This window comes from Alosa sapidissima, chromosome 16, assembly GCF_018492685.1.
Source record: "Alosa sapidissima isolate fAloSap1 chromosome 16, fAloSap1.pri, whole genome shotgun sequence".
NCBI lineage: Eukaryota > Metazoa > Chordata > Actinopteri > Clupeiformes > Clupeidae > Alosa > Alosa sapidissima.
In genome coordinates this window covers 22,763,387-22,788,085 of record NC_055972.1, presented here as the reverse complement: position 1 = coordinate 22,788,085, position 24,699 = coordinate 22,763,387, and the positions used below count along the sequence as shown (strand labels likewise).

The window sequence follows — 24,699 nt, the reverse complement described above, 5'->3', positions numbered from 1 at the left end:
ATCGTCGTTGTTGCTGAGGAGACCAATCACCGTAGTGTCGTCTGCAAACTTGACAATGGTGTTAGAGCCATGTACAGGTGTGAAGTGGTAGGTGAAGAGGGAGTAGAGGAGAGGGCTCAGCACACATCCCTGTGGTACACCGATGTTCAGGATGATGGTTGAGGAGGTGTGATTATCTAACATAACATACTTAGGTCTGTTGGTTAGGGAATCCAGTTAGAGGGAGGTATTGATGCCCAGTTTCGTGATCAGTTTGGAGAGGATGACTGTGTTGAATGCTGAGCTAAAGTCAATGAACAGCATTCTCACATAGATGTTGCGATTGCCAAGGTGGGACAGGGCAGAGTGAAGTGCCGTAGAGATGGCATCCTCAGTGCTCCCGTTCTGATGGTAGGCGAATTGGCCCAGAGGGGTCCAGTGAGTGTGGTAAGCAGGTCTTGAGATGGGCCAGGACCAGCCTCTCAAAGCACTTTATGATGATGGGGGTGAGTGCAACTGGACGGAAGTCATTAAGCCTTGTTAAGGCTTGCAGTGGAGTGTTTTGGCACCGGCACGATGGAGGTGGTTTTAAAGAACGTGGGGACAGCCGCCTGGGCTAGTGACAAATTAAATATGTCAGTCCAAATCTCAGGGACTGTATGGCCCTGCAGTCCTTTTCCACCGTGTTGGTCTGTATTTTCTTGCCTCCCCAAAAAAACTACAGATCCATATAGCCATTTGCAGGAAGTAACAACTTTATATGAAGGCTTATACCCTGAGAATGTGATCTACCATGACATGAGACATGTCCCACCTTCCTCATTAGTATGCTACCCATGCATAGTACATTATTGATATTGGTATTGGTAAATAGAGTAGGCCTAATGCAAATGTTGTGGAAGTTTTGTATTGTTTATGGATCTCACTCACTGTAGTCGAGGCCGTTTTCTGGCATAATCAGTAGAAGGGACAGCTGGTAACTGACACCATAATGCAACGCAATATGGATAAACTGTTGCGCAACATAAAAACGATATAAGCTTAATTTAGAATGGTTTAAGAACAGTATGCTATTTAAAGGTGGATAAACACAATTTAGAGGTGTGTAAGCTATTTCTGAAATTCACAAAGTGCGTAAACGGCGCTGAACAAATACTTGTGTATAGCCTCCACTACATCCCTGGATTGTATACATGGTATGGCATACAGTGACTAATCTCTATATCATGATGTTGAACATACTTAGTCTCAATATACATCAACAATAGGCAGTATTTTTAAATCATCAGTTACAATCTAATGTGTTCATCAGCAGCTTGCTGTGTTGAAAAGGGGCATTGGTGTCTCTGGTTTGCCCAGCATAATAAATCACAACACATATTCATAAACTCTAAAATTAAAATGGTTAATGTACTCATTGGTTAAAACATCAAATGAACATGCCAGAAAAGGAGACCAAAATGGCATAGTGCATGGAAAAACTTGACTTGACTTGAAGATTGCACAGTTGGAGGAACACAATGTCTACAATAACATCCACTCAATTAACCCATCATAGCCTACTGTATGTTTTCATACATGAAAGAGCATTTCTGTATAAAAACAAACAATTGGTCATCCTAGGCCCTATGGTTCTCGATATTGTTACACCCCACCTTTACAAAAACCCACCACTGACCCCAAATCCTAATAAATATCAGTAACAACCTTTTAAAATGTACCCAACCAGTGGGATTTATTACATGAAGATAAACCATAACAAAACACTAAATAGACATGACACAAAGTCCAAATCAAAAGACAAGACAAAATCCCAGGCTGAGAGGCAGCAAGACAGCCAGCAGTCCCCACACCAAAAGCCTCTCCTCAGGAACTGGATCCTGGAGCCTTTAACTCCTGATTAATCAGGGCCAGGTGCTCCCAATCAACGCAATTATCTGCAGTACACCTAAGCAGAGGTAGAGAAGGGAGAGAATGAGGACAAACAGCACTGGGAACACATGCAGCCGTAACAATATATTCACAGAAAACCCTATCCTCCTTATTGGGGGGGTCCGGTGCGGAAATCAATGGTTCCGTGTCATCCTTTTGGGGCTACATGTCGCCCATCAAGTTACATGCAGTCCGGTCTTTTCAGTGTTCCAGGAATCATTGGCACAGAAGGGGAAAAAAAAAATCCGGGAAAAAAAACAACTCTGACCTTTGTACTTAACAGTATTTGTTCAGCACGGCCTATGTTTGTCCTGGGTCATCATATAGAGTGTCTGCCCTTTGCGGCTTCTCACACACATTATGAGAATAGTGTTTATAATGTGAGGCGAATGTTTGCTTTAGAGATGTGTTTGACATTTTGAATGGAGATTTTGAGGCATTTTGTGTTGAGCAATAGTGGGTTTTGTTGTATTTGTAGTTGTACAAAACTGTAATAACGGTTCTGTGTAATGAGAATATAAGTCACTATGGACTGCAGCACAAATTAGGATGTTTCTACTCCCACCTTGTGGCCTAATAGCACAGTTAAAACTATCGCTCTTAATAACGGTTCTTTCTCTCTTTAATGAGAATATACCTTGCATAATAAAATCTGTAGTCATAAGTTGAATGAGGTGTTTGTTTACTCATTTGCTTGTTACTATACCAGCTTACTGATTGCTGACAATGCAATCGGCGCATAGGAAAAACAGAGTACACACTGTTTGGTTTTAAACATCTTTAATATGACATGAAAGCTTTTTGAGTTTATGAACAATAAGGTGCGAAAGCTAATGCCAATCAAAGTCAATAAGTGCTTGGTGCAGAGTCAGCGTAACGCCAATCAAAAGTGCTAGAAAATCTGAACAATTCGGTGCATGGAAACTTCACATGCCGGCAATTGGACAAATTTAGAGAGTATTGCACGAATGTCATTTTTATACACAACAATTTCTATACATTTTAAAGCTAAATGTGTCACACAGTATTTCTTTTAAAATCTCGTTAAGATACGGCCTGGTAGGCATCAGTTAACATTTGGATTGTTCTTTTTGTTTTTGTAAAGTAGAGATCAGTTGAGACTGAGCACTTGATCGTTAACTGCAAATGAACACTAAGAGCGAAGACAACAGCGGAAGAACTTTACTAAGACTGCACTCCAGAGAGAGAGAGAGCGGGAGAGACATCTGGATTACTTAAAGCACCTCCCGGTTCGTTTTTTAAAATCACACATGGTTTTTCAAGGTCAATAACCCCATTTCACTGTGCACACTTAGAACTAGTGGTAAGCTAAAAACAGAACGCAAATGGGATTGCGAAGTTTCGTTGAAAGTCAGCACATTTTGTTGAGGGGTGAGATGTCTTAGGGAGACTTGCGTGTGGCGTCTTTACCGGTGCTCAGACTTTTTGGGTTTGTTTGTTTTTTTCCTCCTGATGCTTTTGCGATGCATTGTAACAATTAACCAGTCTCTGATGATTGAGTTGAAGCAGCCGACGGGAGGGTGGAGTTGGGTGACCTCTGCTCTGCCATGGGTGGCTCTGGAGTTGGCAGCTAAGCACAACATTCATTTCACCTTCTGAGCCTTCTGCGCGGACTTGGTGACCTTGCCGCCAGATGGGGCCTTCTTCTCCACCCCCTTGATGACGCCCACGGCCACGGTCTGACGCATGTCACGCACGGCGAAGCGACCTGGCAGAGACGGAAGGGGGTGAAACTTAATCAAGACGATCAATCAAAAGATGACACGCTGCCCAATGACCGTAGGCTAATGATTTCTGCGCTGTATGACTTGGGTGTGATCTACACCTGATCTATTTTCTTAACATTAGTTATAAGGTATAACTATAACATTAGTTATAAAGTAAAGTATATTAAGTATAGATCAGTAGTTAAAATGCATACAACCAACCATGCATAACTGCCACCGTCACAGTCTTCCTCTACAACCCTAAATGAGCAGATGCATCCTCAGGTGAAATATTTTCTCCAATCCACCCAGTCAGGATTGGGTTCCATCCGTTGTAACGCAACAACGACAGGCTGTTCTAATTCATTATTCTGAAACCTCACCTAGCATCCTTCCAATCTAAACCATGAATCGCTTAGTCATGGCATTGGTTGCTTATTTGGCTCGTGATATGTCTTGTAACACATTATAAATAGCTAATGTACATGTAAAAAAGGCTAAAACGTTTTGGGTTTTTAAATAAAACTGAACTTAATGGAATGAAATATGGGTTACTGCTTTGTAAAGGTTAGAACTAAATTTGGCCAGTAACCTGGCCTGGCTACGACAGGCCGCTGTACTGAGGCACTTACCCAGGGGAGGGTACTCGGAGAAGCTCTCCACACACATGGGCTTCCCAGGGATCATGTCCACAATGGCAGCATCACCGGACTTCAGGGACTTGGGGTTGTCCTCCAGTTTCTTGCCCGAGCGGCGGTCGATCTTTTCCTTGAGCTCGGCGAACTTGCAGGCGATATGGGCGGTGTGGCAGTCCAGCACCGGGGCATAGCCAGCACTAATCTGGCCAGGGTGGTTCAGGATGATCACCTGTGTTCACACAGACAGACACAGACTGTAAGCATATACATAGTGAGAACGAGGGAATGTACCATGTTGAGTTTTGTCAGTCTGGGGTATTGTTCTCATCTTGGGTATAAGCTCTTATCCACACCAAACCAGTGCAGCAATTTATATCATCACTAATCTTTCTCAACCTACTGTATGAATGCACTATGTCAGCAGTAAGGCAAAAGTATTATTATATATACATTGTATTATAATTACATCACTGTTGCCATGGAGCTCACCTGAGCGGTGAAGTTGGCAGCCTCCTGGGGTGGGTCGTTCTTGCTGTCGCCAGCCACATTGCCACGGCGAATGTCCTTGACAGACACGTTCTTCACGTTGAAGCCCACGTTGTCGCCAGGGAGGGCCTCGGAGAGGGCCTCGTGGTGCATCTCCACCGACTTGACCTCAGTGGTCACGTTTACCGGGGCAAAGGTCACCACCATGCCAGACTTCAAGACGCCTGTCTCCACACGGCCCACTGGCACAGTACCAATACCTGCGCATGTGTGATTCTACATTACTGCTCTGGACATCTGTGTGAAATTCAGTTCATAAATGTTAAGTGTGATCGCGTGAGCCTTTTCTGCAAGAGCTCTGCAACAGTATCTAAAAAGGTGCCTAGCAACAGAGCTGACAGATTTAAATATGGGCAGTGCTCTCCTGATCAGATTGTCTGGCAGTTCAAACAGTGGACTACATTTACCATGTAATAATTCCCTTGATCACGTAATAAAGTTATGAGATCACATGATAAAGTTATGAATGCAGTTATGAATTCCCCAGAATGAAAATAACAAACTTTTTCTTCAAATTCAAACTTTTTTTTTTAAATCAAGTTCACCTCGTCACACATCCCTCAACCTATAAAACATATTTAAAGCCCAAGATAGTGTAAATTAGCCTCATCAATCAGTAACTTTCTATAAGTAATTCAAGCCACCTCTGATCAGTTTTAGCTGTTTAACATTCCTCTAGTCAGACTCAGAAGTGAATCAGTTAACGTTTGCTATCACTCAGATTAAGCCCATTCTGGGCCGGTCTGTCTGTGTTCTGATTATACCCGATTGCGTCAGCCAGTGTCTAGTCTGCCCTCTGGTGGTTGTTGTCCTCACCTCCGATTTTGTAGACGTCCTGGAGGGGCAGACGCAGGGGCTTGTCGGTGGGTCGGCTGGGGGGTTGGATGGCGTCCAAGGCCTCTAGCAGAGTGGTCCCAGAGGCACTGCCATCTTTACGGGTGATCTTCCAGCCCTTAAACCAAGTCATCTGAGAAGCGAGAGCAAGATGGTGGTATTCAGTCACCATGACAACAACAACGTGCAAAACAATTCACACAGCGAGCATTGTCTATCATTGCATAATACATTAGGTAATGAAGGTATCATCTCCAGAATTAGATTTACATATCCTACAATGGTTCACACTATACCTGAATGATGGCCATGCACTGCAGACAGGATGGCAATTACTGGCATCATTTGGATTTTCAACAGATACAAATATGGATTTACAGTAGATAAAAAGTTTACAAGTAAATTGCTACAGTACACAACTACTAGAGGTGGTTTGGGTTCCGAAAAGAAAATGGTCACACACACACACACACACACGCATAAAGCCAGTAATCAGACACTCAGGGAGCACTTACGTTAGGGCTGGGCTCCAGCATGTTGTCGCCGTTCCAGCCAGAGATGGGCACGAAGGCCACCGTGTCCGGATTGTAGCCGATCTTCTTGATGTAGGTGCTGACCTCCTTGACGATCTCCTCGTAGCGCTTCTGGCTGTAGTTGGGCTCGGTGGAGTCCATCTTGTTGATGCCCACGATCAGCTGCTTGACGCCCAGCGTGTAGGCCAGCAGGGCGTGCTCGCGAGTCTGCCCGTTCTTGGAGATGCCCGCCTCGAACTCGCCCACACCAGCTGCCACGATCAGCACGGCACAGTCAGCCTGGGAGAGAACATGCCATGCCACAGAGATTTATATTAATAGAACACTCTAAGGAGAGAGGGAAAGAGTACACATTTTGCATATAAAATGCTTAAAGGTGCTCTAAGCGATGCTGGGTGACATCATTTCTGTTGACTTTCAAACAAAACAGAGAACTAGCTCACTACTCCCTCCCCCTCCCTCAAGTGCTGCTCCCGTGCAATTGAAACTCTCCTAAACGCGCATCTCGTCTGTGATTTGCTGGAACAGTTTGTGTTTTTATGGGCTAGGTTTGCCCAGGTTGTTTTTGTTGCCGTTTTTGGAGCCTGGGCTGTCCACAGAGATCGTGTTTTTTTACAGTGTATTCAGGACACAGACAGCTAGCGGTTGGTTAAGTGATGTTTGCAGTAAGTGCCATAAAATGTTTAGCCTAAAAAACGCGTGGCATCGCTTAGAGCAGCTTTAAAAACATTTAGGTGTCAAAATAAAAAGCAAAAACATGAGCATCCATGGTAACATTTAGACAATTGCACGGGAGGGAGGGGGAGGAAGTAGCACGCAGGCTCTCTGTTTTGTTTAAAAGGCAACAGAAGTGACGTTACCCAGCATCACTTAGAGTACCTTTAATAAAGTTGAATGTTAATCAACTTAATTCAACAATTGTTAACTTCTCATTGCATGTAGAGAGGTGTGAAATGTGGATAGGCAGACTGAGTTATGTAAAGATTCCGAGGGCAAAGTCTACCTGAGAGGTGCCAGTGATCATGTTCTTGATGAAGTCCCTGTGCCCGGGGGCATCGATGATGGTGACGTAGTACTTGCTGGTCTCAAACTTCCAGAGGGAGATGTCAATGGTGATGCCACGCTCCCTCTCAGCCTTCAGCTTGTCCAACACCCAGGCATACTTGAACGAGCCTTTGCCCATCTGGACAACAAACGACAGCGGAAGGGGTATGAATAATTTTGTTACTAATTGTATATATTTTTTTAATTATACAGGCGTTACAAAGGCTTTAATGACAGATTGTAAAACATTGTAAACATCTTCCTTAATGGATAATATATTTGTCTCATCAACATATGCTGTTCCTTATAACATACAGTATAAATATTTCTCAGTTAAGCATGTTAAGCCCACTTATACCCAGTCCCAAATATAATAACACTTAAACTATATAATAAGCGGTGTAATGGGCAAAAAAATATGTCCCCAGTTGTAAAGTCCCACCTCAGCAGCCTCCTTCTCAAACTTCTCGATGGTCCTCTTGTCAATTCCACCACACTTGTAGATGAGATGGCCAGTGGTGGTGGACTTGCCAGAGTCCACATGGCCAATGACCACAATGTTGATGTGAAGCTTCTCCTTTCCCATGGTCAAATAGGTCAATAGGTCAAATGTCACAGACGAAGCAAAAACGGCTAGGACAAAAACAATGAAAACCAGTGAAGATCATCACCATCATGCCAAACACAAACCAAGGAAGACTCTTCTTTCTCTATTCCCAGTTCTGTCCAGAAATGCTCTGAGACAAAATCAATACACCCAGACAAGTTTATATTCTAATAGCCAAGAACGTTGATTGTGTACTAAACCCAAACTATATATTTTCTCCCTGGAATTAAAAACAGCATATTACTGAAATTTGCCTTAGCCTAAGAAAGCCTTTTTGATCTCACCGTGACTTGTCATTCTACTGCGTGATAAAGTCTGATATTTCCAGACGCCTAGCTCCTCTAGTCATGTTCTGGCTAGCGCCGTCACAGCTCTTTATGGCTGAGACAGACCAGCACCATGGACAAGGGCATAACACGAGCAACTATTGCACAACATTCCTGCACTGCCATACTGTAGCCTGCAGATGCTGTGTTGCTGCAGGGGTACTGAAGGGGAGAACACACACACACACACACACAGGACCAGTAGAGGGCCCAATCCGGGCCGGATCTCAGTCTGATTCTGCTGCTGAGCTGTCCTGGCCCGTTCCAGCCTTAGCAGTGAAAATGTAAGGTTACATAAGCAGGCACTGGTCACATGGTCCACAGCTATCAAGGTCTCCTCGCATATCAGAGCAGGAATCATATAGCCTACCCTGCCGAGGATTTCCTTTCCATCACCAACAATCAGCTAGTCAACAGCCGACCACATAACATCAGATGGCCCAAAGAAATCATGTAATTGATCGAATCATCAATCAACACAAAAAAACACCCTTGTTTACCAGTGATACCTTTCTCTGTGTAATCTGCAACCCTCCCCACCGCTTGTACCAGCCTGCCAGGCAAACGTTCCCAGTGTTTTTGTAGGCAGGGCACTGCCTAGAGACATAACAACAGGCGAGACAGACAATATCGGCATGCGACAGACTCAGTGCGTCTCTGCATCATTCGGCTCGCCATGTCTTGAGCCGCACAGGAGGGACCTCCATTTTGTCCAAAGATTTTGCTCAACTGCGCTGGCAAGTACAGACGCAGCCATTTCTGGAGACAGCCAGAACTGCTGCAGTGGCACCATCAGCCCAGTCAAAAGGGAGACAGGAAAGAGAGGAGGGGAAGGAACCAGCATTGCGGTTCAATCTGTTAACAAAGCCACTCTGTATCACTATGAGACATCATTAAGAATCCACCAATAGTCACACTTAAACTTACAACTAGAATTCACTTGCTTCCAGGCATGACAGCCAAGAGGACACTGAGGCAGGTGACATTTCTTTAGAGAAGACACTCACCTGCTGCCTACAACTGGTGCTGGCGTTAGAAGTGACCTTACTGTCCAATTAACCCGATTCCCAGCTTAACTAAGGTTAACTTGTGGGCTATTAGTGTTAAGATTATCTAACAACCTGCAATAAGAGTCGATGCTGCCATTATTATTACACATTCCAAAGGACAGGCCTGACTATCTTCATATTTCTTCCCTGGAAACTGGTATATTCGAGTTATTATAGTGAAAATATCAGGTTTGTTTATTTTAAACCATAGCGACAGGGACCACTCGGGTGTCGGGAGGATTTATCCACACGATCCCTCCCCCTGCAAACGCCGCCATGTTCTATCATCTCAAGTGTTGGTTAGCCTGATATTCACTTTCAATGTCGGCTTCAGCATCACTACGTTCTTTCGAGTTGATGCATTACACGTCATTTTCCCGATAAATATTTCCCCAAGAAATAGGCTACTTAGACACACAACTAAGAAAATGCTACTGCAGAAATTTGGGGATATCAAGGACAGCATGCATAGAGAACTGTAGCCTACCTGCTCTTCGTTTGGTGATACCCGGTCGCCGCAGAAGAGGCTGAGCTGCGTTGGTGATCCGTTTATATTTCAGGAGGGGAGGGGGGAATAGGAGTTGCGCAAATGCACGCAACACTCATGTCCCCTGTAGGGACAGCATCATTTGTGAATATAATAGCATTACTGATGGCATTGCATGCTGTTCATTAGATCAATATGCATACATTGCGCATAGGCCTATTTCAAAATGTTATCATATTGTAGGCTATTAGCCCAACTTACGCAGAGTGATCCGTTTTGTAACAGGTGCGCAGACTACGTAGACTGCGTTCACTGACCTAGTGCGGCGCTTGAAAACCCATATTGACACTATTATTCGTGTGCCCTAGGACTCTGCATCGTTGTAGTCGCGGGCGCGGACTATATGAAAACGCGAATGTTTTTATTTGGCTCTTTGCCAATTGATTTTAAGGTTATGTTAATTACTTACAAAGCTCTGAATGGCATAGCACCTTCATATATCTCTGAGCTTTTAATATCTTATCAACCACAAAGGAAACTTAGATCATCCAATTCTAATCTTTTAATCGTACCCAAAGTGCTCCACAAACAAAGTGGAGAAGCTGCGTTTATCCATTATGCCCCCAAACTATGGAACACCCTGCCTCTGTACATCAAGCAGGCGAGTTCAGTAAATATTTTTAAAAAAGATCTGAAAACATACCTGTACAGGAAAGCTTTTAGTTAACTCATCTTATCCTGTAGACTACATTTTCAGATTATTCTACATCTGCTACTATTGGAGGGCGCAGCCAGCCAGAAGCAGATGGGCTCCCCCTATTAAGTCAGGTTCTGCTCAAGGTTTCTTCCTGGAATATGGGAGTTTTTCCTTGCCACAGTTGCCATATGGCGTGCTTGTGGGGGGTAAGAGGGTTAAGGCTGCCAGTCTTATGACGTCATTTTCTATATTTTTGATATGTTGCTGAGCATATCATAAACAGCAAAGAAAAGTGATTGATAATGACTGACTGACTACTATTGTGTTACATGCTTCAAATGTAAAGCACTTTGAGCTGCATTCTGTGTATGAAAGGTGCTATACAAATAAAGCTTTATTATTATTATTATTATTATTATTATTTGGATTTTAAATTGATTCATTGACGGCACAAGAGCAGAAAACCTAATGTTTCTGGCAAATTGCAATAACGAAAAAAAAAAAACAAATGCTGATAGATCTTTAATATTCCTGTGCGTTCAAATTGACAGTGGCATGAAATGTATTGGCTACCACATAAGAATGTATTTGTAATCCAGCATGTGTTGCAACTGCTACACAGTGAAACATCATTCTCATCACAAAGTTTTTCAAGTTCAGTACAAAGACGGTGTTTACAAATGACCCTTGCAACTCAAAAATACTAAGGCCGCGAAGGGCCATGGTGGAAATGTATTTTTAGAGGTCATTTTCCATTCCCTGGAATTTTGACTTTGCAAAGAATGTAAAACTATAACAAAGGAACGCAAAAGAATACAATGGGAACTCAATAAATAAATTCCCACCGCAATATAGAATAAAATCCCACCATGTCCCTTTGCAGGACCTTGACATGATTATTCAAAATAATAAAATAGCCTACACATTCAAATAAAAGTTTAACAAATGTTACAAATAAAATTGGCAAATAGTTTTTTTTTTTTTTAAAAAGTGGAAAAATCTTCCCTTCTGATCTCAGGGTTCAAGCAACAACTGAATGACGCTCCCTGACTTAAACCAACAGGCACACCATTCCAGAGTGATGTATTTAAATATGTAAATACGTCAGCACTTGTATTTTCACAGAAACAGAAAAGAAGGGGGGAAAAACAGGGCTGGTCAAACTTTCACCTGAGCTAGTCCTTGACTCCAGACATGAACGAAACACATGCCCGCTGGAGAAGTCATGGCTAAAATCCTGTCTGCAGTATTGTACTTGTTCATGTAGTGATTGATTCTTGCACTATGTTTGGTGAACTGTGACATCAATAACAAGTGTATTTGAGAAGAAGTGTTCACGAATATATGCCTTTGCACAATAGGCTACACATTCTAGGAAAGGACATAGCACATCAAAAAATTCAACAAATATATGCCTTTGCACAATAGGCTACCTCACATTCCAGGAAAGGATGTAGCAAACCAAAAACAAGTATTCAGTGTCAACTGTTTGAATTAGTTGAAACCAAAAGTGCATACTAATTGCGGATTTAAGGCACATCTAGGAGAGGAGATATTAGACACCTGACCAGAGAAAAAACTACTACAAAGCTCAAAAGTCTTATGGATCTGTACAATCCAAACAGATGGATCTCCAGCTTTTCAATATTGTGCTAAATATGATCGCAGATAAAACACAAAGTGTGTGGAGATCTAAAGCAGTAATGTTATGGTCCACTGTGAAGATCACTGCAGTTAGATGGCGATAGAAGACCGTCAGTGGAACAAAAAGTCTTGACACATTCACCCCATTCAACCCCAACAAGATCCACAACAGAATGCTATTGGTTAGACAGCCTTTGGCATACTTTTGGTTCGACAATCATACTTTCTTCATCATAGTACAGTTTGGGTACAACAAAGGCCAGGGCATTTGTTCTAGGAGAACACAGACTTCATGTGTGTTCTGGCTTTCAAACTCCAATACACTCTCAACCACTTCATTTCAGCTCTGGAATGTCAGTACTCCAGAGGAAACCGGTATTTGTAAAATAAATGTAAATGCTTTGTGATCGTAGTGATTTAATCTAAAGGCAACTCCTTCAATAATATCTGTTTTGCTTTCAAACTAAACTACCATTACATGATGGCAAAGCAAGCCATATCTTCACAGTTTTCAAAGTACCATTGTTTCCCCTTTTCAACACTAATGCAGCAGGTCTAACCATAGCCTCCACCTTAATAGGACCAAAATGGGAGAAACTCTAGTCTCTTTTTTTACAGATACATTTCTTGTTGTAACAATCTTTATAAGAAATCTAATACAGTTGAAACCATTTAATGTCTCAACTTTCAGCACTGAACCTTTTAATGGCTTTTAAATTATTTGAACACCAGGGTCCATTTACATGTGAAGTTGACCCAGAAAGTGAACAAGTTCAGGATAATTTACTGTAGACATACCTGTTCCTTCAAACAATTAGTGAAATACCAATTCACTGGTGTTCCCTTTACACCATTAGTAAGCTTGACTATCAATGGAATCAGGTAAGCTTGAGGAATGGCTCATGAGCAAAACAGGCCACCATTTGGGATGGTGAAACAAATATAATGCCATGAGTAAGTGATGAACGAAAAGGCTGTAGTATTGACATGTAAGGTGTTGTGCAAACACATACAAAATAATAAAACAATATAATATTTACATATTATAAAACAAAAAGTCAGCCATGTAAATCTCTTTTGATAATTGTGCGAATACTACATCTATCTAAGACTGATCCCAAAGTTCAGTTCAGTGTCCATTCCTTTGGTCATACCACATGCATCCTCCGTAAATGGTGAGAGCATCTTGCATTGTGAGTTTCACTGAGAATGTGTGCGGTGGACTGCCCATGGCTGGACTGACCCCTGCCCAAACAGCGTGAAGAAGGCTGCTCCAAATAGGTTAATCCCCGCTGAGATGTAGAACACAGTTCGCCATTCCTCGATAGTGTTCTAGAATGTTAGAGAACACAAGAGGAGAAAGGATTAAACATGGACAGAAGAGCCGATAGATAAGGCTCTGATGGACATTATACAACAATTGGGTTCTATGGAGCTATTTATTTGTTTCTGACAGTATAAACCAAAGATTCTAGAACAGAGCTCCGCTCTAGAATCTTTGGTATAAACACTACCTAAATGGAGTTCTAGAATAAGAGGATAATTTTACCGAAATAGAAGGATAAAGTTATGTCAGAGACGGTTGATAAAGTATATTGTATATTAAGGATCTTTGGTTACACTAACTGCAAGCATGAAAGAGTATGACATAAATAATTGATTAACAGCTGGAGAAAAGTGAAATGATTTCTCAGAGTGTTTTTGCATAACATACCGCTTGCAAAATGCATTAGCATTACATAATATTCAGATAAAAGGTGACTTACATTGTGAGTAAAGTCTTAGTCAATACTGCCTTCTTGACAACACTTTGTCTGTTAGAGCATCATATACTAGAAAAAAAGGCATAGTCCTAAAAACTTACGGATTTAGTCAGTGCTCTTGCTATGACTGGTCCCACCATTCCTGGGATGGTGGCAAAGGAGTTGGTGATCCCAAGTAAAATCCCAGCATAACTGTAGACAGAAGACAAAAATGTCTAAATAAAATATTATAAGCCAAGAAAGCTTTCCAACAGACTTATAAAAGCACTTTTCAAACATGCCACGATCAACAGTTTCATAATTCACCAATCATTATCCAAGAAAGTAATCTCTTAACTAGTAGAGCACTGTTTAACACTATGGCCGACAGTTTAACAGTGATATAAACATTATATGGGTGCCTGTGATATACAACTGTCTGTAAACCATCAGAGTCTTTATAGCCTTGAATTCTCCACAGAAGAGAAGGCAGTGTTCTCTTACGAGGGTGCTATGTCCAGATGGTTGATATTGAATCCAGAGGCAGACACACCACCCAGCGATGAGGAGGCAGTGAGGAAGGCCACTGCCATGATGTAGTCACAGTTTGTGAAGCCGGCAGCAATCAGGAACAGTGCCGGCCCAACCATTCCTGCACGCAAACACACAGTACTTATTTACTTTACAGTCATTCAACTGGCATGACATGATCATACTGGAATGATCACAAAAACAGATGATCTGAGGAAACAAATGTCTCTGGGACACTCCTCAACTCTATCTGAGATATGACAAGACCTGACAAATCACATGTTTCAGATACAAAGAAAACATCTATAACCTACAACGACAATCCATCACTATGAACATATATAATAACAAAATGTGCCATTATTGACATTCTGTGTTTGCTTTTTGCTGAAGTTCTGTTGGCCCTCATACTGCAAAACCATATTGCCTTTGCCTTGACCTTAATAGTCCAGGCCAGCGCCCGGCTCCACCAGCTGCCCTGTATCAGCTGACCTTCCCCTCCTGACACAGCAAATCAGTCTCAGCACACCACAGACTTCCCATATTCACGGTCTATCTGCTCACTTTGCCTCTCTCTCTCTCTGCCTTCCTCCTGCATGGCTGGTCGCTGTCAGCTTCTGCAAACTTCGTTACCATGCATGATGATACAGCAAAGCAGACCTCCTGATTTTCAGGCTACAGTGCTAACGATTCAAAATCAGCCAGCAGAGATGTCTCACATGAACGTCACGTTAGTTCCCTCTCTGTACCACAGTGGTTTTATTATGGCTAAGTTAAAAAGCCAATGCATGCACACAAGCAAAAGGACATTAAATTACACTGCTCCACAGAAGCAAGTCGTGCCAGTTGCTACAAGCTGCCACACAGCTGCTACAAGCGGTGTCCTCTTTATAGATGTTTTGACCTCATAAAATCACAAACTACACATTTCTCACTAATGTTAGAACAATATAGTCTTCACTTTAAACTCAAGCCAGTCTTCATCAGGCTCACAACAGATCTACTGCTGAGGAAGCATCAAATGAATATTGTGTCATAAAATATAAAATCTCACGGGTGGATGTAAACAGAAGATTCAAATCTGTATGAGTATATTGAAAACATTATGTATAACTCAAACCTAGAGATGACTGAGGGGGTAGGGGGGAGATTAAAAATTCTGCAGTCCATGTAAATGCCATGAGTAAGTCTCTAGCTGAATCACCACTTTACCACCACTAAAAATGTGAATAGAATAAAGCTGAAGAGCTTTAAAAAAAAACCCCACTGCTGAATAGCTGAATAAACAAGATTAAAACAATCTGGAAATGTGAGACTGATGTGAGACCAGTGGCTGACTGGGGTGAAACAAGAGACACAGAGAAAAGAGAGGAGTCAGAGGCAGTCTTCCTCACTCACCAATGAGGGTGAAGGCCTTGCGCACGGCAACAGTGCGGAACTGACATGTCTCCCTCAGGTAGTCTGCCAGCTGACCGCCCAGCAGCGCCAGCAACCAGCAGCCCAGGTAGGGCAAGGCTGACAGCATCCCATTCTGAGACAGGGTCAGAAGGTGAAAAAAAGTCCACACTGACTGTTCCTTTCAATGGTTTGAGGTCATATACAACTCTACTGCACAATTCAACTGTAAATGAGAATATTATCAATAATAATCAATTACCAATCAATAATCATATCAACTATAGATTAGTAGTGAGATATGAAGGCCTTATTCATTATGTTATGCTCTCTTACCTGTTGGATACTGAAGCCAAGTATGTCATTCATGTAGGTTGGAAGCAGAGTCAACAGTGTGTAGAATGTCCAGTTGTAAGAGAAATGGGCGACTACTATTGCCCACAATGGCAACGACGTTAAAATTGATCCCCAGGGTATATAATCCGAGGTTGGCGAGAGCTGTGATTACAATGTATAGATTACTTATACTTATATACATTATACATACATTATGTATTATTACTGTTTGATTGTGTGTGTTGTTTGTCATTGTGTGGGTGTACATTGTTCTACGTGTTCTGCCATTCATACCAATAGTGAAAGAAGAAAACAAAACTGAATCAAACGGGTTGTGAGTTAAAGGACAGCCATCCTACCCGTACAAGGCTCGAAAAATACAGTCCCTGGGACTGGAAAGGAAAGCTACCTCGTTTTTGAGTGAGGCAGCGATGTAGTGCCTCTCTTGTTCTGATATCCTGGGATGTGTGCTGGGTGTGTTGCTCACAAGTGCAGCCCAGAGGACGAACCAGACCATCCCAACAACTCCTACAGATACCACACACACACACACAAACAAGAGTGCATGCACACAAACACGGGCAAACAGTTCAGGATTTCACTATTTACAAAGAAGCATCAGCAACTCAATTAACCATGCTGTATCTTAACTCTCACTGTACGACCATTATACTGCATGACTAAGCAAGAGGAAATCTGGAAAGGTACAGATATTTTAAGGAACAAACGTTCCCATTCCTAAGGGGAAAAGGCCAGGGAAAAACTGGGTAAGACTTGGGCTGTCCACCCACAGAGATTTAACAGATCATCTGTTAAGATTACAGTTCAGTATGTGAAATTGTTGTTGAATATTTCCTGAACATCACAACTCCCAAATACACACCCTTTCCATAAATTGTAGTCAACAGAGTGTCAATAAACAGGTTGTTGATAATCTGAGCCTCTGTAGATAGTCTGTGGGAGAACTTTCCAAGTGTGGCCAAAAACCGATACAGAGAACGGTACAGATATCTTACTCATATTCACATGGCAGGCATGAGTTAGTCATGTGCTGGCCATAAACATGATCATGCAGCTCTATGGTTTTGTGAGTCAATATTTGCTGTAAACTTGAATGACACACCTTTTATCTTCTACTGTCTTTATTGTTCAGTGTTAGTAATATTTATATACTTATATTACTTTTTCTGATGTAAGTGTTTTTTCCCTTTGGGGATCGATTAATTAATTAATTAATTAATTAAATAAATAAATTAGACAGTGAAAGTGTTACAGCAGACACAAAGTCACCCTGAAGTTGAATTAGAATAAAATGAAATGAGAAATACCTATTAATTTATAATAAATAATAAATCACTAATAGCTCACCAAATACATAGAAGACATAGGTCCAGTCAAGGTAGAAACAAATCATGCCAGACAACGGCAAGGCCACCACAGTTCCCAGCTGAGCACCTAAATAAATCAGACATTTAATGACATATGAGATACAGTACTGGTAATTTTCTGTGTATTAGCCGCATTGTGTATAAACCACTGTTTTAGGCAAGTTAAAAAAATAATACCATATTAACTGCCCCCGTGTATTAACCTCATAGCTGAAGAAATTTAGCAAAATCAATGTATAAATCTCAGCTTATGGTTGGGAAATAGGATTCTTTTCATGAGATAAAGAATTTTTCACACAAACACCATGTATTAAAGCGGTTACTGAAATTCAAACACTCCAAATTTGTGGATACATTATACAGAAATTACATCCTTTCTTTTAGCAGTGTATAATTTCACAAATTGTCCTGGTATCTGAATCACTAAATTTGCCTTCGGCTGTATAGAAAGAAATCAGCAATTAATACTAATCTGTTTCTTTTGTATTGATATTTCGATACAATGGATGTGGATAGACAAAGACAAAATGTTGTGACAAAATAACCACATAAAATGCTTCAAACAACAACAACGATACTGTAGGTTCCATCATTCTGGTCACCTGTGTATGAGATGGTCAGCAGTCGACTGCGCTCCATTGGCGGGGCCCAGGAAGCCCACATAGCATGCATGGCAGGAAATGTGACCCCCTAGCAAGAGTGGACCACACATTTAGAATTACGGATAAGAACCACACAGACATGACTCAACAAATACTAACTTCCCTTAACTCACTTTGCATAAGGGCTGTGTTACAGTCCATGGTCATTTGCATAATCATGAGGCCACACATTACACAAGACACAAAAATGTAGCCATTCTTGTGTTGAAACTGTTTTTTTTCTCCAATTATTTAATCATTATCACCCATTATTCTACGAGTTCCACATACCATATACCGGTATATAATCTGACAATACATCCAAGGAAATAAATGGTCAGTGCAATGATAGCACCAGTTTTAAAACCCAAGGTTGTTTCCCAGACAAAACATCTTACTGGTCTGGTCATGGTTCTTTATCATGTATGCATGAAAAACAAACTCCACCCAACCCCTTTCAAGTTGTAGCTTGTGTCTTCCAACACAATTAGGTTCCTCTATGACTATGTAAGACATTCCCTACATGTATGACAACACACCTAATCCTGGGCTGGCAAACTAATCCTGTTTTTCCCTTTTTGTTGCCATGACTGTTTACACCACCAGGGCAGTAGAGAAGAGTTGAAGGCCGAGTTTACCTCTCCAATGCCCTCCAGCACTCGAACAGCAATGAGGTAGCCGGCCCCCAGATCTGCTGCCACTGGCGTGAGCAGGGTGAAAATCACAGTGCACAGGATCCCAAAGCCCAGCAGCCACTTGGCGCCATACTTGCGCGCCAGATAGCCACCGGGTATCTGCGTCACTATGTACCCGTAGAAGAACGAGCCCAGGATCCAGCCCTGCGTCTCCGAGTCCCAGTCATACACACTGGCCTGGGGAGGCAATTTGCTAAACATGTTAGTCACGCTCCGCTTGAAATCGGAATGTTTTAGTTGTGATCTCTATGAAAGTGTGCCATATCGTCACATGACAGTATCACTACACGACCAAGCCAGGTCACTAACCAAGGGTGATATGTATGCTTGGGCTTACTCACAGTGCAAAGGGCTCAGGACAGATTCAATTGCATTCAGGGGCGGTTCTAGGGGCTGAAATTTGCCTGAAATATCATTGGCCCCTGTATGGCCCCTGTACCGTCAATCATCAATAAATGTCAAACTTGTTGAGAACGATGATCAGAGATGCAATTCCATTCCCAAACAACTGGTGGCAGTAATGCACCTTTTGAAGCTTGAAAGCTAAAGTACACAACGAACTGCTTAGGTCTGTGCACGAAAGAAAGAATACATTTGGCTAAACAGAGAACTCTCGGCTAATGTGAAGAACTGATACATTTGGCTATGGAAAGTCTCAGCTAGCGTGAAGAACCGATCAATGGCAGCGTTTCTTCCTCCACAGAAGTTTCTTCGTGATCGTGAGTCACAAATCTAGGCTATGTGAGTTATCATTAATATGTGAAAAGGACGTTTATTTGTTTGGTTTGAATTCATTGTTGGCATGCTGATAGATTTTATGTATGGTAAGGTAACATTAATGTATTTTCATCAGAGGTGGAAAAAGTACGAAAATATTGTACTCAAGTAAAAGTACCAATACCTTGATGAAATATTACTCAAGTACAAATTAAAATACCGATCTGAAAATGTACTCAAGTAAAAGTAAAAAGTAGTTAATTTAAAATGTACTTTAAGTAAAAGTTACTTAGTTACTTTTTTTTTTTTGGGGGGGGGGGGGGGGGGGGGGGTACCATAACAACCAGTTTTACCAAAGACTTTCTAATGAGGAGATACAGCACTCAAAAAAAAAATCCTCCATAGTAATGCATGGGGTTAGTTTGTAACGCCAATATGGCAGTTGTCTACACATCATATGTCTACACATCACAACCCTTCCGCGGCAAAACGTCGACATGTGAATACATTGAGCGAATCATGTGGTGTGTTGTAAAATACATTGAGCCAATCATGTGGTGTGCTGTGAAGACATCGTGCCAATCATCTGTTGTGATCTCGCTGCTGGAGCAAGATCGGTGTCGTGAAGCCTTACACACACGCATTTCTGCTGAAATAGATGCACGATAAGTGCTCAAAAAGTGTTGCAATATGGCCGCCGAGTGGAGGTACTTGCCTGAAAAAGGACGTTGAGAAATGGAGATCTATGTGAAAAATCACCGGAGTTCTCCTTTAAGTTTGAGCAGTAGTTGATTTTCAAAGTTAGTTGCACTCATCCTTGGGTCGCTTTGCAGTGAACAGTAATCCAGCACAACTGAAAAGCCCCTCACAGGCAGCTGAGGCAGGCAGGCCAATATTGAGTAGGGCTGTCACTTTACGTTCGAAAATCGATTGCACAATCGATTGGACCAAACAACACAAGTTTCGAAAACTAAAATAGGGAATCGATTTTAACCAAATATAAAATAATTCCGAAGTGCAGAAAGCATTGCGAACGCTAAAAAGAAAATTCCCACCAATTTTACGCACCGGGAACAGCTGTTTCAATCAGCTGCTGTGCTGCTCTTGTTTTGCCAAAAAATGGAGGACAACGCGATCAACCTGTGCGACATGTAGAGAGACGAGTGATAGGCCCTAATAACTTGAGGAGTTCGATGTGGAAGTACTTCGGATTTTTGGTATGTCAAACTATGGAGAAGAACAAAGCGGTAGGCTACGCAACCTGTGCAATCGAGTTCTACGTAGGCGAAATTTGTTTGACGTAAACACAGACACAGCTAGGTTGAAGCCTGCTGTCATGTCACTGATGTAATGGCAGTCCACTCGGTTTACTGGTTTTCGAGAATGTTGCACTTCTGTTTGTCATTGTGCACGAAACTTCACGCCAATAAATCAGAAATATTGCTGGCTTGCGTCTACAATCGTCCTAATGCAGTTGTTTGTGAATTGGCCTATATTTGGCGTTGAAAATGGAAACGTCTTTAGACATAAAAAATCGATTTTACAATCGATTCAATGAACACTATGTCTCAAAAATCGAACAGGAATTTTTCACAAAAGTGACAGCCCTAATATTGAGTTGCAGAGAGTTTTTTTATATTTGGAAACGAGCAGAAGGTTCAACAGATTAAAGGGCGTCGTACTGGGGGGGAAAGTGGGAAGTATAGGGCCCCAATGGAGTAGAGGGCCTGTGAAAAGTGGAATACAGGGGGCACAACATTTTCACCAGGCATTAGTAATAACTCAGGTAATCCACACATAAAAAATCCAAACAACTCCATAAGTAGAGTCATGTAATGAAGTGGAATAACACAGGGGAGAAGTATTAAACACGCTAAGAAAAAGCACTAAGGCAAGGAAAGGGAAGGAACGAGCTGGAATCTGTATAGAGAGTAGTTTTCCTTTCTATCTGTGCAAATTAATATAAGCTTGGTTAGTAGCCTACATATTGATGGGCTATAAAAAGGTTTTTCATTACCAAGGTGTCACACAAGAAACATTTCATGATGGATAAAAGCAAAAAGCTCTCCCAAGACCTTTGCAACCTTATTGTTGCAAAACATATCAATGAAACTGGTAATAGATGCATTTCAAAACATCAGAATCTTCCAGTAAGCAGCATGGGAGCCATTATCTGCAAGTGGAAGAAACATCACTGCATCATCAACCGGCCATGCACAGGATCTCCTAGTAATATTTCTGACCAGGGAGTCAGAAGGATAGTCAATTCCAAGAGCCAAGGACCACTCGGAGAAAGCTCCAGAAAGACTTGAAGGCAGCCAATTCAATTAAATAGTTCTGGAAGTAACTAAAGATCATGATTCACCAGAGGGACCCCTGGAATCTGTTTAGAACAATGGGCCAAAATCAGACCTGATACTGCGACCAATAAGTTTTGTCATACAGGAAATGTCTTGAAGCTGTCTTTACAAACAAAGACTTTTCCACAAAGTATTGAAGAAATGTCAGTAGGCACGTTCAATACTTTTTTCCTGTGTCATTCCACTTTAATACACAAAACTCTTATGTTTGGATTTTTTATATGTGTGTTAATATAATGTCTGGTGAAAATGTCGAATAGACTCACTGGAAGTTTAGGCTAATTACTAGGGGGGGGGAAAATAAGCGTTCAATACTTATTTCCACCATATATTAATTTTACCTGAATATTTTAACTTCCAAATTAAATGTCAAAATGAATGTCAGACGAAATTTAAAGTTTGACTGACTGGATTTTGTATACAAAACATAGTGAAAACTGTGTAAGGTCACTCTCACTCTCCCTTGCTAAAGAGCTAAATGGTTTAGTCCGCCTGCACGATTCATAGGGTAGTCTATCTTTTGTTTATTTAGTTGAGCATCGCTAGTAGTGGACCGCTAATTGTTTTGCTGCTGGTGCAATGTCTTTCTCCAAGAAAGCCAAGTCAGGTTACTAAAAACAAAGGCCAAAACGGGGAAAAAGAGAGACATCAAAATGAGGGGAAACAATTGCTAATAAACTTCTTTCCATAGAAAGGTGAGCACAAACGTCAAAACACGAAATTCCATGGTGTTTGCTTAAATATCTCCGCAATCATTAGTGCTAAAACGAACTGAGACAACCGATTGGAATAGCGGAAAATACACTTTCATAAATTAGGCTAATCTGATGCATTTCGTGATCCAGTCTCCATCACTTTCAGAAAGACTGCATGGCGCCAGCTTGATTCATGTCCTGTTGTAGGCTACATGTATGCTGATCATTATCACTAGGCTAGTGGTTTAGGGCGCGATTTTTTTCTCTCCCTTTCCGTTTTAGTTAGTCTTTTTTTTACTCAAGTAACGGGATTTTTGATGTAGCGAAGTGCAATACTTCACTCAAAATGTAATCAAGTAAAATTTAAAATACCGATTTTATAAACTACTTCAAAAATACAAAATACACAGAAAAACTACTCAATACAGTAACGTGAGTAAATGCATTTCGTTACTTTCCACCTCTGATTTTCATCCCAATAGAGCTAGAGGTAGTCCCAACCCGCATCCCAACTGACACTCCCAATCACTCATTACAATGAAGAAAACAGAAATGAACAAACCACAGTAAACACACACAATTCAAAGTATCTTTGTAATACAGTTTGCATTATATATTTTTTTTCATTCAGTTATGATTAGGTGACTTAGAAAGGCTGTAGGAGGAAAGACTGACTTACGGTATGGTTGTGTTTGGGTCTCGCTGGGCTGGCGTGCCTAGGACAGACAGACTGGCTGGCATTGCTGGAGCTGGTAGTGTTGAGCATGTCTACCATGGCCACGCTCAGGTTCACCCGCAGGGCGTAAGCCACAAAGAACCCATAGCAGGCCAACACGGACAGCCCGTAGCGCGCTGAACAGCAGGCAGGAGCTGAGAGAGGGAGTGGGGGAGAGGATGGGAGGGAGAGATAAACAGGACACGAGTCGCAATCCATAACTGCATGGTTGTTTTAAAAGTTGACAATATCACTACACTCTGATGTTATGACACATTAGGTGTGTTCGCCTTCATGCAGATCTGTGCAGATCTGACTTGATGTGATGCATGCTGGGTTGAACATAGCAGGTGAGAATAGCAGGTCAAGCTTCTTCTGCATGAAGACGAACACGCCTATTATCTCATGTTTTCCACCTTAAAGTAATTTGGTGACGCCCTTTTCCTGCCACCACCTTTGCTAGTACTGCCCAAATCCCGTGACGGGGGAATTTAATTTTTTTCTTTTCAAATCGCAAAGACCTAATCACACATTTGCGTGACAATAATCCATTAAACCTGTGCGGTTTAAAACCAAAATGTTTAACTGTGCGCCCTAATAATCGACTGACTGCAGTGTCAACAAAGACTTAGACTCAAATCGGATAACGATGCTCATTTAAAATGCAGCATATTAGGACTTCTGGCCAATTGACTCCTCGAAGTTTTACATGATCTAGGCCTATGTTTTGCCTTGGGCAGCGGGCAACCATGGTATTGTACTGAGAGTCTGACAATGAATGCAGTCAGTCTGGATCTGGACAGAAATCTGCTATCTGCTAGGAAGTGAGCATCAATAATTTATAGCGCAACTTTATGCCATTGCACAATATACAAAGCCATCACTTGTGCCCAATAGTTTAGTAAAAGTGTAAATATATGCAATTTTAGACAACGTATAGTTTGATAGGCTACTTAGTGTAAAAGTGTCGAAAGTAAATACAGCTGAGCAGCTATCCTCAAGCTGTTAACTACAATAACCAGAAAACTTGTATACCTTTTTCTGCATTTTCCTCTTTGCGCTGCAGCAAGGGCCGATTGTAGTCATCGGTCTCAGTATCTGATGCAGAATGATCCATCTTACAACAGACGTCTGTAATGTTAGTTCAACATACGGCACTACGACTTCTGTATCCACCGTCTGTATGTCTGCTCATTTCTCTACGGGCTGTTTGTGTGTTTCTGCGGTAGATTCTGCCCCAATTGCTTCTCTTCCTACTTTATAGGGGAGGGCCGTTAATGACCGTTTTGGATAGTTCCCTCTACTGGACTGGAGTTTAAATACAGGGAAATTGTCATAATATCAAGACATTCTCTAGACAAACTCACATCCTGCTTTCCAGCAAACAAAAGTACGCCTTATGAACTACTTATCTTTTCCAGTTAAGGAATAAACATCCATA

General features: G+C 41.6%; 2 protein-coding genes across 2 annotated transcripts; both read right to left on the bottom strand.

Moving 5' to 3' along the window:
• Positions 1-2,674: 2,674 nt before the first annotated feature.
• eef1a1a (eukaryotic translation elongation factor 1 alpha 1a) lies at positions 2,675-9,787 on the bottom strand. The gene is made up of 8 exons (XM_042065378.1): positions 9,703-9,787; positions 7,676-7,866; positions 7,193-7,372; positions 6,172-6,468; positions 5,639-5,789; positions 4,766-5,022; positions 4,271-4,505; positions 2,675-3,640 (listed from the first exon to the last, which is right to left on the bottom strand). The coding sequence occupies exons 2-8, from the start codon at positions 7,817-7,819 to the stop codon at positions 3,516-3,518; spliced, it is 1,389 nt and encodes a 462-aa protein (XP_041921312.1). The 5' UTR covers positions 7,820-7,866; positions 9,703-9,787; the 3' UTR covers positions 2,675-3,515.
• A 1,121-nt stretch (positions 9,788-10,908) lies between these two features.
• Positions 10,909-24,496, bottom strand: slc17a5 (solute carrier family 17 member 5). Its single transcript, XM_042065377.1, has 11 exons — positions 24,294-24,496; positions 23,223-23,413; positions 18,715-18,948; positions 18,038-18,125; positions 17,416-17,502; positions 16,457-16,575; positions 16,048-16,209; positions 15,715-15,847; positions 14,290-14,437; positions 13,908-13,998; positions 10,909-13,375 (listed from the first exon to the last, which is right to left on the bottom strand). The coding sequence occupies exons 1-11, from the start codon at positions 24,373-24,375 to the stop codon at positions 13,244-13,246; spliced, it is 1,467 nt and encodes a 488-aa protein (XP_041921311.1). The 5' UTR covers positions 24,376-24,496; the 3' UTR covers positions 10,909-13,243.
• Between the last annotated feature and the right edge of the window lie 203 nt (positions 24,497-24,699).

What these genes read in the sequence shown, in the direction of transcription:
- eef1a1a (XM_042065378.1), bottom strand. Translation starts at nt 7,819, where the DNA reads ATGGGAAAGGAGAAGCTTCACATCAACATTGTGGTCATTGGCCATGTG. An exon ending in TTGAGAAGGAGGCTGCTGAG is followed by an intron (nt 7,373 to 7,675) that starts GTGGGACTTTAC and finishes TTTGTTGTCCAG; the next exon opens with ATGGGCAAAGGCTCGTTCAA. An exon ending in TGCTGGAGCCCAGCCCTAAC is followed by an intron (nt 5,790 to 6,171) that starts GTAAGTGCTCCC and finishes CTCGCTTCTCAG; the next exon opens with ATGACTTGGTTTAAGGGCTG.
- slc17a5 (XM_042065377.1), bottom strand. Translation starts at nt 24,375, where the DNA reads ATGGATCATTCTGCATCAGATACTGAGACCGATGACTACAATCGGCCC. An exon ending in GACCCAAACACAACCATACC is followed by an intron (nt 18,949 to 23,222) that starts GTAAGTCAGTCT and finishes TTGCCTCCCCAG; the next exon opens with GCCAGTGTGTATGACTGGGA. An exon ending in CTGCCTCACTCAAAAACGAG is followed by an intron (nt 16,210 to 16,456) that starts GTAGCTTTCCTT and finishes TTGTAATCACAG; the next exon opens with CTCTCGCCAACCTCGGATTA.